Source organism: Sander lucioperca, chromosome 2 (genome assembly GCF_008315115.2).
Source record: "Sander lucioperca isolate FBNREF2018 chromosome 2, SLUC_FBN_1.2, whole genome shotgun sequence".
Lineage (NCBI taxonomy): Eukaryota > Metazoa > Chordata > Actinopteri > Perciformes > Percidae > Sander > Sander lucioperca.
Window position 1 is genome coordinate 26,299,663 of NC_050174.1, and position 17,680 is coordinate 26,317,342.

Here is a 17,680-nt window from a genome sequence, read left to right on the forward strand (position 1 = left end):
AGCATTTTGTTCATCCATAGGTTAGACAAAGAGACAGCATCTCAACTGGTATTACACTTTTTCAGAAAATCTTTAACATATAAACATACAAAATATAACCAGTCTTTAAGGTTATAAATATTGAGTAAAATTCCCTTAGAGTTAAAGGTATGGTTTTGGGAAATTATATGCTTTCCTTGGAGTTATGTGAGAAGATCGATAGCATACCAAGTTAAAGTTGTGTAAGCTGGAGCCCGGAGGCAATTAGCTTAGTTTAGCATAGCATTCTTTGTTATAGTTTGTGTACATTTATAGGAAATTAACTGTAGGACTGTGGCATCTAAAGAAGACATGTAGGGTTTGATGTAAAGTATAATTCTGCCCAATGGCTAGAAGGAGGAATATTGTAGTAGCTCTTCTGTTATCAACGTAGTCAAATACATGTTATACATTTATTTTTAAAACGTCTTTAAAACTATTCACCCAGTTACTAGACGAACTGCCATCAGAGGCCACTTTCAGGACTGTTTGCGACTTGTTCTTAGTGACTTATGAGTCCTCTTGCCTACCCCTAACCTTCCACAGGCTCAGGAGCTGGTGCTAAAATGCTCCATGAGCTAAGACAAATACCTTTATTAGTATTAGTATTAAAGCGTGGACTGACACGCCAATAAGAGGTGTTTCTCCCAAATTTGCATGTTAAGAGCTACTCTTTGCCTTGAGATGTTTTGTGATATGGCCCCTGCTCTCTACTTATTATTCTCTAAAAAAATGTGTGCCAGCCAAAGCTGCCTCAGAGCAAAAGCCATGAGAGTCTAGCGAGCGCTCAGAGCAAGGCCTTTTTTCACAAACTAACTTGCAACCCTTCACATAGAGGTGAAAAAAAGAGAGTGGATAGTTTTCCCAGGAGCAGACTTCTCTTTTCACCTGATGTGTTTTGCTTTATCAGGTTTTACCTCTTATCAAGTCTCTCACCGGGATAAGCGTCACATTTTGACATTTCGTTTTTCATGAGCAGCAGATATAAAATATGATATGATATTATTTGTTGCTCCGCGGAAAATTCATTTTTGCAAGACCTTCACATCATAAACGGTGGAGGGAAGCGGATCCTGGCAGTCGTTTTGAATCTTGAATAGATGCTGATTCGACAGACTGCATCTTCGCTGAAAAACCCATGTAAATGTGGCGCTGGAGTGAAAGTTAAGACGACATTTGCAGTCATCCATAGCTGGCATCGTTTCATGGAATCGGGGTCTACAGTATGTTTGAAAAATATTTGGGTTGATTTCCTGCACATCAATTCTGTAAAACCACATTCACAGCTTCCACTTTAGGTTTACATTCAAGTTTTATTCATTCGAACATTGTTGCATTATTAATACTTCAAACCTTCACAGGGACAGAATGGAAAATATGCACGGCTTTATTATTTGCCCTGTAGCAGACTGTTCCCCTCTCACTGTCTTTCTTCACCTTTTGCAATGGTGCAATGAAGCTCCTGCATACTTAACTCAGAAAGTCCGCTCTTAACTTTTGCCTCTCTTCTTGTCCAAAGGGCTGAACCTATTCTGACCCGGATGAAGGAGGATCACACCCGCATCATCCTGCCCGCCATAGACAACATCAAGTACAACACGTTTGAGGTGCAGCAGTACGCCAACGCCGCCCATGGCTACAACTGGGGGCTGTGGTGTATGTACATCATCCCTCCACAGGAGTGGCTGGACAAGGGCGATGAGACGGCCCCTATCAGGTGAGGCCCTCGGCTGGCGAACAGCGTCCATTATAGATGAGGATGTTTGATGAAATATGGATAGGCTCAAGATATGATTTATTCATGTGTGGAACCATCAAACTAAGGTGCTCTGTGGTCCGACGTGCCACCCAAACACACAAATAAAGGCTTCTCGTACAAAGCCGTCTAATTACCATAATTAATATATTCATTTTGATGCAGGATCACAAAGGCCACGGCGATGCAGTGTCATTAGTGTAATTGTGTGTTATATATGAGCAGGGCATACCATTGTATTCACTGCTGATTGCAGGACAATACTGGCTTGTATCATGTTTCTGTATAATCCTGCAATTGATTATATGCGTCCCTGGGCAAATCATATTGGCCTTTAATTGAGTGAGAAAGAGTATGGTGTTGCATAGAAACAGAAACCTTGAATATATTGACTGAAAGTCTGAATATATGGAATGAAAGTCTGAATATATGGAATGAAAGTCTGAATATATGGAATGAAAGTCTGAATATATTGAATGAAAGTCGTTTTAAAGGAACACGCCGACTTATTGGGAATTTAGCTTATTCACCGTAACCCCCAGAGTTAGACAAGTCCATACATACCCTTCTCATCTCCGTGCGTTCTGTAAGGCGGTCTGACAGCTCCAGAGGCATCAGCCCATCACAGTACATGCAGGTGAATGGTTCCAGCAATCCTACTGCTCCCAATAAGTGACAAAATAACGCCAACATGTTCCTATTTACATGTTGTGACTTGTATAGTCACAGCGTGTACAAAAAACAACATAACATGAGACACAGCCATCTTCTAACCGTAAACAAACCGGGAACTATATTAGATGGGCTGATGCCGCTGGAGTTGTCAGACAGCCTTACAGCACGCACGGAGATGAGAAGGGTATGTATGGACTTATCTAACTCTGGGGGTTACGGTGAATAAGCTAAATTCCCAATAAGTCGGCGTGTTCCTTTAAAAGTGTACCAGAAAACCAGAGTGGGATTATGCTCTTTAAGCCACTAGAGGGCTTTAAAAAAAATTTCAAAAGTAGAACTGATTAGAAACTAAACACTATTTCTGTTTAAAAAGAGAAACTCACCAGAAGTGGTGGGAATGGCAAGATAAAGTAATGATAATGCTGTGGAAATGTTCATTATACTGAATTCATCTAGACAACTGAAAAACACAAGGCTTTCTGGGTATATCTGCATAAAGTGTTGACCTGGCTATGTATCAATGGATGTTTACCTGCTATTTGTCCATTCCATGTTTTGGAGCTTGGAGAATATTAGAGAAGTCACATTTTGGATGTGTGATACAATACCAGATCCTGGAGCATGCAGCCCACCATGCAGCTTTTCTTAGGTGCTCAGATCAGAATGGGTCAGCATTGTGATAACATTAAGAAAATCACTCAGAAGAGAACATTACCATGATTTTGTTGCCATGGCAGCATGGCTGAACATGAAGGCACAACAACAGAGAGACAGGGAGATAGCAGTAACTGGAATGTGTTCAAAACCAGAAAGAGAGGGGTAGCGGCAAAAATGGATGTGATGTCTTTTATTAATACTCGTCGATACTATTCAATATCTCTGGCTGGGCTTGATTCTAGAGTAAGTGCGAGCAAAATAAGAGAGAGAAAAGAACAGATAAAGATAGGTGCAGTATGCACATAGCAAATGTGGTCATGCCTAAAATGCACTTTAACAAAAAAACTGTAGCTGCCTCTCAGGTGCACGGTTAAAGGGATAGTTTGGCTTTTTTGAAGTGGGGTTGTATGAAGTACTTATCGATAGTCAGTGTATTAGCTACAGGTGATAATGGTTAGCACCCGTTTAGCGAAGTAGACAGGATTAGTGTTGTGAACTCAAAACTGACCTAGGGCCCTATCTTGCACCCGGCGCAGCGCAAAGCCCGACGCAAGTGTCTTTGCTAGTTTAAGACCGACACAGTTGTCAGTTTCCTGTCCAGCGCCCACGTCGTTTAAATAGCAAATGCACCTGTGCCCATCTTTGCACCCATGGGTGTGCTGGTCTTACAGGGAGGTGTGTTCAGGAGCATTCTGGGCGTATTCCTATCTTGAGGCAGCGGAAGGTGATCGTGCCATTGACCAACAAAAACCTGGTCTAAAGTCAATAACGCAGCATTTCATTGTTGTTTTAACAGCACATTAGTCAAAGGTGCCTAGGCTCGTGCACAGCGCGCGCACACTATGCTTGTTACACACACAGGGATGTGTAGCAGCACACAAACATGCAAAAAATTAAAAATAAAAATATCAAAATGTGAAATAGTATTATGATACGATCTGCTTGCGCACTTTCAGTTCACGCACGAGCAGATCAGTTTCTGCTCCTGAAAATCTTTCCTTCCTGTTTAGCAAATCATCCATCATAATAGCAATGTGCCAAGGTACAAACGCGCCTGGCTTTTAAAGGGAATGGGAGATGACACTCTGATTGGTTTATTGCATGTTAGCCCCAAACACATCTCTGATTAATGAAGACACTAAGTAGGCCTACAACCCTTTTGAACCACGCGCCTGGTGCATGGACCCTTTTTTCCGCCGTTAAACTAGCAAAAGTGGATTCGTACATGCTGTGCGCTTAGATCGTTAAAATAGGGCTTTTAATCTTTTTAAGTTGATATGGCAAACATGTTAGCAAACAGTTGCATATTTACACATCCAGCAGTTACAGAGCAACATTATCATTCATTTGGAGTCGTGTTCATGCCCACCTGCTTTAGGCCTCTACCAACCCGTGACGGAATCTGGCCCGGTAAAACCGGAAATCAACCCAACTCTAAAATAAGCTACTTTAAAATTCATTATACATGAAGACGTGACTCACCTAATAAGTGACCAGATGTAACCAGTTTTGTTGGGTGACTGGTTTGGTGACTACATTCTAGCAACCTCACCGCTAGACGCCACTAAATCCTACACACTGCTCTTTTAAATCAGAAGAATTTTTCTTTAGTTTTGAGACAAGTGAGATGTGGAAAGTGCCAATGGGCGCAACATGCCTTGAATTTGATGTATTCATTTTAGGGCTGTCAAACGATTAATTTTTTTTAATCGCGATTAATCGCATGTTTTATCACATGATTAAAATTATATTATTTTGCATTTCAGAACGTTTTTCAGTACATATTAACAATGGAAAGCAATTCTTACCAGTGTATCTTGATTGGGAATCAAATGAATGCAAAGAAAGTGACTTTATGAACTTGATTTTAAGATTTGTATTTGTTTATTATTTATTTTTTTACTGTAAACAAAAGAAAAATGTGTGAATCTAGTCACACATTTCAATCTAGAGTCAATATAGTGTGCAGTAACTCCTAAATAATTTTGATTACTCACTGACGTCCAGTGATCACCTTGCATCACTTTGCAGCAGTTCCAGTTGGGCTGCTTTCTCCGTGTCGTACAGACTGTGTATGCGTGAAACTACTGTCCCCCTCGACGGTAATATATAAGACGGGTCAGAACATGCCAATCGTAGTCTTTAAGACCCGAGTCTTCTACGATGCTGACAGGTCTGCAGTTAGTTGCCACCCATTTTGCAAGAGCGGTAGTAATTTTTTGGGATTTGGTTTCATCCACAGGTCGGCAAGTAGCACTCTCCAAAATAGTGCTTTGCATGAGCCTGCTAACTGTACTACTATGCTTAGCTCATAGGTGGTAGTTCAAGCTTGACGTGCTTCGGTGATATTTTAATTCGTCTTTACACAACGTGCATATGGCTTTCGACCTGTCTGGGAGTTTTGGAAAATAAAAAGCGCCATTCAGAATTTCTTTGCTGCTGTTATTCTCCATCATGCCTGCAGCCTGCAGCCTGTAGCAGCAGGATGAGTTACGAGGAAGTATGGCAAAGTGCGGCAAAGGGTCAAAATAGTAGCCTGTTAGGCATGACACGAAGCTGAGTGAAGTGAAATTAAATTAATAAATGGCGGCATGCGATTAAAAAAAATGAACGTGTTATGCTTGGCCCTTAATCGCATCGCGATTAACGCGTTAAAGCTGACAACCCTAATTAATTAGTACAAAAAAGATGCCACAAGATCAAGGACAAGGATAGAGAGCATAATCAGACAGCAATAATAAAAGTAAAAGCAATCACATAAGTAAAGTAGCTACTGTAGCATAAGTTTCTCTGCCAGGTTGTTCCAGAGCCAAAATGCTGAACTTTAGTATCAAGAACAGACATGGCAAGGATTTAAGAAGCCTAACTGAGAGTCTGAGGCAACACACTGGCAAATGGGGAGTTCAAGGGCCTGCAGTATTTTAGGATCGACCTTGTCATGCTTTAAAATGAATCAGTAAGTCTGTCAGTTGATTCTAAACCCATCGGCAAATTGAATAGTTGCTGGAATCAGAATAAGCTACATTTTTTGATTTGTATCACTGAAAGCCTTGGCTGCTGCATTTTAACTAAGCTGCAAACATGAAACATACTGATGCTTCTTAATAGAATGTCTTCTAATATTCCAAACTTATAAAGCTTAAATATTCACACATACTGTCGGATTTTGACCAAGGGCAATAAAAACTGAATTCCAAAGCAGTTTCATTACCTCGCTCGGTCCAGCAAAGGCAAAGCAATAAAGGTTTAATTTGATACAGTTGCTCTTATACAAACAAACAAAGTGATCACTTTTATAGTGTGGACCTAAATATTGATGTCTTATCAAAGCTTTACAAAAACCATGTATTATTGAGCATAAAGAGCTAGACCTGGGATAGAAGAAAGATAGAACAGCCTCATACACTGCAGAGCTGGTTCGTGTTTCCCCGCAAATGGACAGATCGTCTCAAGGGCCAGCTGAAGTGTGTCGGCTGTGTGGATTTCTATTGGAAATCATTCTCCCACTTGTTTCCTCAAGGTTTCTGCCCATCAACAACATGGCTTTGTGGCCATTCAGAGCTCAGTCTCAAAGCCTTTTCTGGCTTAGACACATTCAACAACAAAGCGAGTAAAAAGGAACAAGAAGGTACAAAACTGCCACACTCTGGATTGCAACCATCTTTGGAGATTTGACAAAAAGATGTTTTTGCTTTGGAAGCTTATGTACAGCGATTATTGACAGGACAGAATAGGATGGTAGTGAAAAGGTCCACCATGTGGTGGTTTGAACAGAAACCTGAAATATTCAAAGAAAACCACATGGACACTGTTTCCTAAGTGGAAAGCCATGTATGTGGATAAGAGAAGAGCTTTATAGGAAGGCCCACACCAAACATCTGTATAATTTCTTGAGATTGTCATCTGCTCTGGCCGCAGTTTAAATCACTTTTGAGCAAAGAAAATATGAGAATCAGACATGAGTAAGCAACAGCTACACTTACAATAGTTTCTGCAATTTACTGTTATAGGGATACTTCAACAAGGCAAATAGGAGTATAAGCTTTCCATAGATAAAAAAAAAAAAGTTCAATATAAGCCAGTAGATTACTGGTTAAAAAACATATTAACAGGATTATAAACACCACTGCACTTTAAACAGGTGTAACAATAAATGATGCATACAACAAATGACACATACATGTACACAACAATAGAGGACTTTATTATAATATGTCAAAGTCCAGTGAAGTATTTTGTCATCAGCGATGTTTATCAATAGTAGCTATGAATGATCTAGCCTTTAAAAGATATTGTGATTTAAGATTATTATGTTAAGTAAAATTATTACTTTGAAAAAGAAATTCATACAAAATTATGACATTTCATTAATTTTCCTCTCATTCCTTACTTGATGCATCAGGGCTGTCATACCATTTGAAATGTGAGGTCACAGAAAAGTAACATGCCTGGTTCAAAAAGCAGTTTCAACAGCAGTGTCTTCATCTGGAAGACAAGTAAGCAATCTATGATAAAAGTCTTTATTTTGCCAAATTGCATATATGTCAGATGTTCATATTGCATACTGCAAGCAGATATTCTGGGGGGGCAAAGTTAAGGAGTGGGAGGGGCGGATAAGCCCTGCAGGCGCACCATCTGCACACTAAAAATAACCTAATGACATTAAATGAGAAACCCACTGGAAAATTCCACCATTAATCTGTGATGTCTAATGTAGTCCAGAATAAGGCATGGATACCCGACCCAAGCGCGACGGGTCCCGACGGGTCCCGACAGTACCCGATGGGCCGGGCCGGGTTCGGACAGATATTTAGAAATGATGGTCGGGTTCGCGCCGGGCTCGGTCACATCAGCGTGATAAGGCATTTGTTGTAAAATAGTGCTGCAGCTCCTTTAAGAGAGCTCAGTGTGTGTGTGTAAAGTGGGCAGAAGAGAGATAGAGAAAAGAGGAAGCAGACGTGTAGATGCGACCGGAGCAGAGTTGGTGGAATAAGTTTAAGTTTTGTACACAGTGTGTGCAGTGTGTCCAGTGTCCGGGCCGACATTATAACGTCGGCCCTAGGCCTACCGAGTCTCCCCTGGTTTTCTGATCACGGTCGGAATCGAAGCAAGCAGGAAAGGTTAACACACTGAACATTTTAAATTAAACAGCTTATTAACGTGTGCTTGTTCCCCCGTGTGCGCTGATGCGCTCATCTGTTGACATTTCCGAATGTCTTCCAGTTGCTTAATAAAAGCTTTCCACACAAACAAACGTACGTGTCATTAGTATGAGAAAAAAAAACAACGAGATTTTAACTGTGTCGGGCTCGGACACAAATATCATAATGCCTATCATAATGCCCTTCGGTCACGGCTCTGTCGGGCTCGGGCCGGGTTCGGACGGAAAAATTCGGCCCGATCCAGGCTCTAGTCCAGAAGTTAGTGACAAACACACTTTCTTTATGTTGCTGTTCTTATGTACTTCTCTGTGCTGTATCCGTGTAGGTACAAAGAGCTAGAGCAACAGTGCGGGTAACTAAAAAGTGGTGACAGATAGAGAACAATGGCTGGGTGTGTCATTCCCACTTACAAAATATTCCAAAAAAGCCACTAGAGACTGTGTTGTATTTTACAGCCAAGTGATTGAAGGCACACACAGAGCAGGAACAGTAGCTGTGTTGCATCAAAGCCTATTGAACGTTTTAGTCAATGGAGAAACTGGTACCTCTGGCTCTTCTATGATTGATTTCTCTTTGTCTGCTTGTTGAATACTGCTGAAAAAATTGCGAGTCAGAGTGAAACCGGCACTGTTTGATTCTTGAAACCAGAAGTGGACATGCATAGCATTCAGCCTCTCTATTTTCTGGTATTTTTGGAGGAACAGCTGGCTCTAATTACTCATTTAAATTCAGTTCATTGGCTCTAGTAGGGGAATTACTTTTTTAATGCCTTCATATTGCATGTTTGATCACCGTGCACCCCAGACAAATGAGAGAGGCACCAAACTTTGCTATAATTTGTTCTTTTTTCTTTTCCCTTTAAGGCTCTGACACACCAACCCGACGGCCGACCTTCGGCAGAAAAGGCAGTCGGACTGACAGCCTCCCCGAGTTGGTCAAAAAAGTTGTTCGGAACACACCGAAGCAACGCTGACTTGAACATACGTTCTGCACGTGCGTGAGACGCAATATGTCGCCATAACAGCAGGCGGCGCTAATCTGTATTGTCGCCCAAAAATTTTAACCGGTAGCTGATTGGACAAACGCGTCACGTGGGTCTGGCTGCTCCCGGATTTTACAACCGGGCATAATGGCGGCTTCGTTCGGAATACAATCTCATATTTTACAAAGATAGTTCACCGAAACGTGTTTCTGAAAACATTTTAAGGGAGAAATAGGCCATGCAGTTGCTGAATCTGTCTTCATTTCAGATCGACAAAGATCAGTTTAAAAGATTTTCGTCAGATTTTGAGAGGCGTTAGTCAGGCTCATCCCGCTCGTCATTTCCAGGTTAGCGCTCCACCAATCAGATTGCCCATTGAGTCCGACGGCCCGCTGTCCGATTCAACATGTCAAATCGGCCCAAATGAAGGTCAACGGCTCCTCCAACTGACGACGGCACGGAACACACCGAACAGACTCGAGTCACTGACCTCGCCAGTCCTTGTCAGGGGCCTTTACATAACCCACAAGTTATCAGTGTGAGGATATTTCATACCGGTGCTAAAAAGCATTGCAAACATAACAAATGTGTTTTAGCTTCATCATCACATGCATCTGAATTAAGGTGCTGAGTCTGTACCGAAACAAACAGCGTTTACATTGCCAGGAAGCTTATTTTAAAGAGAACACTCAAAGAGAGCTGCACAAAGTTTGCACTGTGCAGACAAGCAAGGTAGGTCACTTGTCAGGAGAGGAGAAAGGATGAGTTGAACGAGGCTGAGTGTGTGCTGCGTCTGTTTTTTTATCTGCACAGTGAGTGCAAATAATGGCACTTGAAAGCCTCCCTGTCATGGCCTTATAATTTAAACAAAGACTGTATGAGGCTACGTCTGGCAATAAGAGTGTATGAGTCAGCAAGCATGAGTTGTTTTAATAAAAGTTACTTTTTAGTGTGGAACAAAGGTATTTAGAATAATTAGCTAAAGACATTCTCAGCATTAATGTAAGTATTTATATATTGTAAGTAAGTATTTATTTTCCACTAAGAAGTATTTGACACTCTAGTTGGATGTCACATAAATAATTAGAATAAGAGTACTAAATATGGTAATAAGTATATTTTGACACTCTTTATGCCATAAGGAGGAAATAACTTTTAATCAGTAATCACCATAAAGCACGATGAGAGCACTTTCAACAAGCTGTTGTTTCTTTAAAATGTATTATTTTGAGCAACTTGCATCAATTTGGCACTACGCATACAACACGTACTATGAATGTCAAATCATAAAGATTTATGTCAGCAACAATGGTAGGAAAGCTTTTTCCGGAAATATAATGGTACATGTGGGTTTACATTCATCTGTGCACCAGAGATTTATTCATCTACTGATGAATACAAAATAAAATAACTCTCCATGGTGATGGGCCACAGTGTTTTATATGGGGTCTAAACCTAAAAGCACCTGGCTCACATACAATATGGCTCAGTGCACTCTTTTAATACAGAGTCAATGAATCATAATGCAGCTTTCCACTTTGAGTACTTACTACTGCATGGCTCTCAAACTGAAGAGGCACACACACATATGCTTCTTTTGTATGTGTGTGTAACAATATATGGTGAACGTACCCCGGGCGGCATTTAACCCTTGTATTGTCTTCCCGTCAACGACCGTGCACTTGTCCTCCGTTTCTGTTTGCCTGTTTATAAAGCATAAAGTAGCCTATAATTATCACTCAATTCTGTGTTACATCTTCTTTGCCAACTATATGAGTTATTACCACTAGTTTTACACTTATTTTTGGAATTGATGGCCAATAAACTCATTTACATGAAATTATGCCTAATTTTTGAGTAAAATAAGCAAAAATTATGAATTGTTTTGACAACAAGCGTTTGGAACCATCCATGTTATTTTTGGGAAATTTGGTTGAAAGAAAGCCATAGTAACTGATATAGAAACTTTGAAAATGGGTCAAATTTGACCCGAGGACAACACGAGGGTTAAGAAAGAAGAATAAAGCCACTCATTGGTCACTTTAGAGAAAAAAATAACGCAGCTTAGCACTGCGTATGAATGTAGTGCTTTTTCTGGGGCTTTTTCCCAGAGCACTTAAGACCTGACAGATAATAGTAGTAAAAAGCAGCCCTGAGGGGACAGCTGCTAAAGTGGGACCATTTCTTTTAGTAAAGGTGGAAAGTAACCACTTTGTTTTGTGAAAAAAACACTATCTAGCTCTTGCTCTACCAGCTGAACTTGAGTGTTTTCACTTTGCGCTGGTTTTGAAAGTAGTTTTAGTTTTTTCTACTAAATCATAACTAGAAGGGCACTCGGAGAGCGCAGACCTCCACCAAGGCATCTCACAATGTTAATACAGTGTGAACTTTCCCAGTCGGGAACGGAGTTTTCCGATTATTAAGACACAACATGAATGCAGCACAAATGCCCATCTGGCAATTTTAACGAGTGAAAAATAATTTTGGTAGGTGCGTAGGTGGGATCGGGGATAGGGCTAGGGTTATGTTTAGTTTCCTTCTCTTTCTTGTACTTGTACCACTCTTTATTTAATCTAAATATTAAAGCTGCACTAATCAATGTTTTATATTCACAATGTATCAAAGTATGTGTGATATGAAGGGTGTAGCTCATGATGAACCCACAGAGACTAACCCACCTACTCTGCAGTTCCCCCTAAGTGATACAGAGCATTTGATTCAGAGCGTCTTTTAATTATATTTTTTGGTTTACTTTACTGTTTTGGTTCACTCTCACCACTTTCATCAACCTCATTTCCAGCCACAGCAGGCAGCTGTTTTCAGTAAAAAAAAAGAAAAGTTCTGATAAAGCCACTGTAAGCTACCTGCCCAGCACCAACAAACAGCAGACATCATGGAGCATTTAGCAGCTAGAGAGAGATATTTTTCTCAATAGTTGGTGGGAAGTATAAAGAGCTAAAAAAAGAGAGTGAATATTGGAGTTAGATTTGTCAGTTGATCAGAAACACAACACCAAATGAATGTTTGCCAATAGATGAATTATTGCTGCTTTAAAGCTGCACCACATCTTAGCATCCCCAAAAGGCAACAAGAGATTGGCTGACTTGATGCATAGAAATCTAGCAGCCCTACCAATATATTGGGATCGGATAACAGACATTTCTGCCTCGACCACAGTGACTGCATTTTTAAACCAAACCAGGCCGAGCTGGACTGATGAAAAATTCAAATTATCTTTTTAATTCCTGTTCGCATTTCCATATTGTCACTCTGTCAGCGTGTTCAGAGCCACTCTGGTCTCTCTGTTCAAAGGAAGGCACAACATAACTTTGCAGACCTGGGATGCCTTCTGCTTTGATTACATTGAATATTTTAGCATTCAAGTCAAGTCAAGCGTATTTCATCCATAGGAATGGAAATTACAGTGCTCATACCCGCCTTAATGCTCATAAAAGATAGAGCATAAATACAATACAAATAGACCATAAATACAGTACAGAAATTATAAAAATGTACACATTTTCTGTGGGTATATAAAAGTTTAGTGGCTGGATAATAATATTCAAAAGATGCTGTCTTTCTTTGCTCATCCAGAACTCCAGCTATGATCGGCTGCTCCTTTGTGGTTGACCGGGAATACTTTGGCGAGATTGGTCTGCTGGATCCTGGCATGGAGGTCTACGGAGGCGAGAACATTGAGCTCGGCATGCGGGTAAGGACCACAGATGGTTACCCATTGCTGCTGTTACAATGCATTTTAATTGGAATGAGACTTTGATAAAGCAATTATATTAAATAAAATGTCTACTTTTTTCTTTTCTTAAACTAAATTAAAAGCCACTGTGTTAATCAGAAGATGAAATTGCTCGGTGAATTGTGGCAAGAAAAGTTGCTTTTTAATGAGTCATTCCTTCAAAGCTTGAGGGTTTTTCATGTGCTGTCGTACACCAAGAAGGCCACACAAAAAGCCATAATTACAAATCCAATATTTGAGGGGGTAATTTTTAGATGTAAAGTCCCGGTCGGAATGATTTGTGAAATCTATATTCAGACTTGAACAGTTTATGATGAAGTGTTCTTATGTTTCCCAGCCAGTGGGAAGCAGCTTAAGATACAAAACCCAGGGGCGTCAACAGAAACCATGATTAAACTTTGCAAAGTTTCTTAGATGGGAGTGGAGGAGAAAAAAAATCCCCTTAATGCAAATCTTCAACCAACCCAAAGGCTCTAAAGCCTGTATACGGAAAATGTAAATCTCTTTTGCTGCTGCTTTGAGGTGAATTTAACGCTTCATGTGAGCGAAGGGCTTGCTGAAGAATTGGTTAGCGTTTAAATTCAGAAAATGTTTCTCTCCAGCCGAGTGGAACCATTCTGAATCTAAACGCACTCCTTTGGCTTATTGGAATGAGATGTGCTTGAAAGATTCCACTCCTTCATTTAACGTCATGCCCACATCCATTTCAAAATCTCAAGATGACTTCACCGACACCTCTGAAGTGTCGGCCGCCTTTGAAAAAGCATTTGAACGGAGGCCGGAGAAGGGATCTTGGTTTACAGATTGCTGCTGTGCTTTATTGACGTCAGAGACGTTTACAATTGTTGGTGACAATGCTAGAGCCTCTCATTATTCCACACAATGTCTTTTCCCCTACATCAACAGCATGTTGTTGTTTTTTTTGCCATCGACAATCATGCCACAGTCATCTAGCTTCTTGTGTCTTTGTCTGATAGTTGTTTTTCTATTATCATCCAGTGATAACTCAGCATTATGTATTATGTGCCAACTGCACAGCATCCCCAAGGTGACACAGTGTTTTGTCATTCAGTAGAGCTGCTTATATACCTAACAAACCATGCATCTGAGTTAGATGAAGTACGTGAGGGAGATCAATTCAGCTACAGCAGCTAAATAAAGTTAGAACAACTCTATTGAACTGCGGGATATAAAGTAGTGTAACAATGAACTTGTTTTGGCTCTCACACATATAATCTCCTCATTGACTCTGTTTGTTTTCTCTATGAATATTTACTGTAGCGTTTTGATTGATGAAGTGAAGGGAATATGCCTCTCTGTCTGTGAACACAATGCCATCACCAATGCAATTACCTCTCTTCCTGTTTGGCCTGTCTGTGTAGAAATGAAACACATGCCACTGAAAAGGGGCTATTGAGCACATGCACAAGCTTCAATAGGTATGCAGTCAACAACCTACTGCAACCATTCATATTGTACAGCCGCTAATGGAATGGAGATGGGCTTCTGGCGAGTGGACGGCAATTACTTCTAAGGCTACTGCGGCTCAGGCAGCTCATTGTAGTGCCGGCTGAGGAGTTGCCATTTCGGCTGGGCTTGATTGACAAGAACACGTTTAACAATTAGCCAGGGCAGCTCACAATAGCTGAGCCTGCCCGGGACCATCTGACTACATGGGGATGATGAAAGGCAGGGTTCACGCAGAAAGGTTATGGCGTATTTATAATTTACTGTGAGTTCTGGCTGTAGCTTTGCTCTGGAGAAAAAAAGGCTTCCAGGATCTAAAGAACTGGCCTCTTTCTAAGCAGAGAGGAGGCGAGGATGTGCTAGGGTTGATTATACAGTACATAGCACTGCGTGTGGTGTTGTTTCCATGAGAATGAGAATAATATAAAACCAAGGGAAGGAAAACTGAATCATAAATCTCTCTGAAGTTTTCTGTTTGTTCAGATGTGAAATTATTTACACAGTAGGACCTGTAAATGAAAATAAATGGAGAGAGAGGGAGAGGATAAAACTGCAGAGACAAAGAAAACAGTTATGTAAAAGATGCTCTCAGCATGTTTTAGTGAGGGGTAGATACATTATCTGCAGCATCACCAATAATACATGGAAGCTACATAACCATTTCAAAATAAAATATAATCAACTGGATGTATTATTACCATTACTGGATCAGCTATTGATGCTGCTTAACCTCATAACATTTCACAACATATCTTCACCTTTTCAATAACTGTAAATGTCTGAACACGAACATCCGGCTTGCCACAAGGCTCCGTTTGCAAACAGAGAAAAATAGTTGGGGACAGAAATGATGAATTCTGCCAGTAGTGTCAATATGTGTTTATTTTGTAATGTGTCTGCGGCCCCTCCTGCATTGCTGAGTCTTTGCTGATATAACATCTCAGGAGACCGGGACATTGCCTTTCATTTCAAAGTTCCATTGGGCGCAAGTATTATCCTATGGAAAATCTGTCCGCAAATATAATACTACATTAAATCTATCGAGGGTCATCCCCGCAACTGCTGCTCCTGCTAGTTCCACTGACATCTGACGTGGCCTGAAACTTTTCTATTCTCATTTTCCTAATATTTTTTCTATTGTGAAGTTAACAGCTCATCTATATGAGATGACAATTAAGGGAATGTCAATCCACTGACAACTACTAAAACTACTAAACTAACTAACTAAACATTATCGAGTGGGGTTTTGACTGATCAGGGGAATGCATCACTCCTAATGCACACAGTGATAGAATTCGATTTGTTCAGAAGTTTCCAGGTGCCATTGTTTATACTTTATTTAATATTTTCTCATTTTCCATCATAAAGTAAATGATTTTCCTATCCTCTGAAACAACATTTAGACCATTATAAAAACTCCCAGTTGAAACGGTTGAGTGAACAATGAATCCTTTAAAGGTCCCATGGCATGAACATTTCACTTTATGAGGTTTTTTAACATTAATATGAGTTCCCCCAGCCTGCCTATGGTCCCCAAGTGGCTAGAAATGGTGATAGGTGTAAACCGAGCCCTGGGTATCCTGCTCTGCCTTTGAGAAAATGAAAGCTCAGATGGGCCGATCTGGAATCTTCCCTTTATGATGTCATAAGGGGGAAGGTTACCTCCCCTTTCTCTGCTTTGCCCGCCCAGAGAATTTGGCCCGCCCATGAGAGAGAGACATCATGGCTTTCAAACGAGCAAAGGATGGCAGTTGGTCAAGGCCACACCCCCACCCTCCACCTTGCCCCCCCCCCCTCTCTCCTCCTCAATAGCATTTAAAGCTACAGACACAGAAATGGCACATCCTAAGGAAAGCTCATTGTGGGACTGGCTCTAGTGGCTGGAATTCTGCACCAAGGCTGAATTTCAGGAAAGAGACTTCAGATACAGTATTAGGGGACCACTAAGGTCTATATAAAGAGACTTCAGATACAGTATTAGGGGACCACTAAGGTCTATAGAAAAGAGACTTCAGATACAGTATTAGGGGACCACTAAGGTCTATATAAAAGAGACTTCAGATACAGTATTAGGGGACCACTAAGGTCTATAGAAAAGAGACTTCAGATACAGTATTAGGGGACCACTAAGGTCTATATAAAAGAGACTTCAGATACAGTATTAGGGGACCACTATAAGGTCTATATAAAAGTATCCAAAAAGCAGCATGTCATAGGACCTTTAAAAACATTACAAATTTAAAGAAAGCCATAGATGGTTCAAATAAACTAAACCATCATTACAGGGCTTGGGAAACCGTGAGGAATCAGTATTTTTCCTCGTCTAGATAAGTTTACCCCCCACATTATGCCCATATGCTCACTTTACCATCAGGAAACCATCCAAACTGCTTGATTAAATCTGTGTCATTTTCATAACAATCAGGCACTTTCAAATCCAAGAAACTCAAGTGTGATCTCATGGGGTGGCCTGCTTGTCTCAATGACATTTATTAAACCCACCAGGAACTCCTTTCTGAAGTAATGATCCAAAAAATTTGTCATTTTTTTTTTCTTCTTCTTCTTCTTCTTTGAAATCTCCTCTCCATAACCACCTGGGCTGGGCCTCGAGGCATCTGGTCATAATCTCTCTGCAGTCAGGAGAATGGAGCTAATTAAAGTCTAGCAGTACCAGCAGCCAGTGAGGAGCGGGACATAATTACACTTCACAAGGTGCCCCCCCCCTTGCAGAGTTATTTCAGTGTGATGACAGGTTACAGTACAACAGTTCAGTACTGTATTATGTTGGGTTCTGATTAGATTTTACATCAGTTGTATGTATTTGATATTTACCAGACAATTTACCACTATACATAATTCAAAAATCAATTTGCAAGGGCGACCTCTAGCTCACCCAGTAAGAGCGTGCGCCCCATGTAGGCTGAGTCCTTTGCAGTGGCCCGGGTTCGAGTTCGACCTGCGGCCCTTTGCTGCATGTTATCCCCCATCTCTCTCCCACCTTTCCTGTCTATCCACTGTCACTATCTAATAAAGGGAAAAAGCTCAAAAAAATCATCTTTAAAAAGAAAAAGGAAAAAATCTATTTGCTATTAAGCAGAAGTTTTAAAACTGTGAGAGATGCCTCCCCACGGGGGGCACGAGAGAGATACTGTTTGAGTTGAAAGAGGCATGGCGATGTTCTGAACTGTCGTGTTGCACCATAACAGAAA

At 40.7% G+C, this 17,680-nt stretch overlaps 1 protein-coding gene across 1 annotated transcript in view; it reads left to right on the top strand.

Annotated features, from left to right (window-relative positions):
- Positions 1-17,680, top strand: part of galnt9 (polypeptide N-acetylgalactosaminyltransferase 9) — a 115,910-nt gene that overhangs the window by 60,059 nt on the left and 38,171 nt on the right. Inside the window, exons 5-6 of the mRNA XM_031300525.2 lie at positions 1,538-1,735; positions 12,845-12,962. Of these exons, the coding sequence (XP_031156385.1) occupies positions 1,538-1,735; positions 12,845-12,962 (316 nt within the window). The remainder of the gene's footprint in view (positions 1-1,537; positions 1,736-12,844; positions 12,963-17,680) is intronic.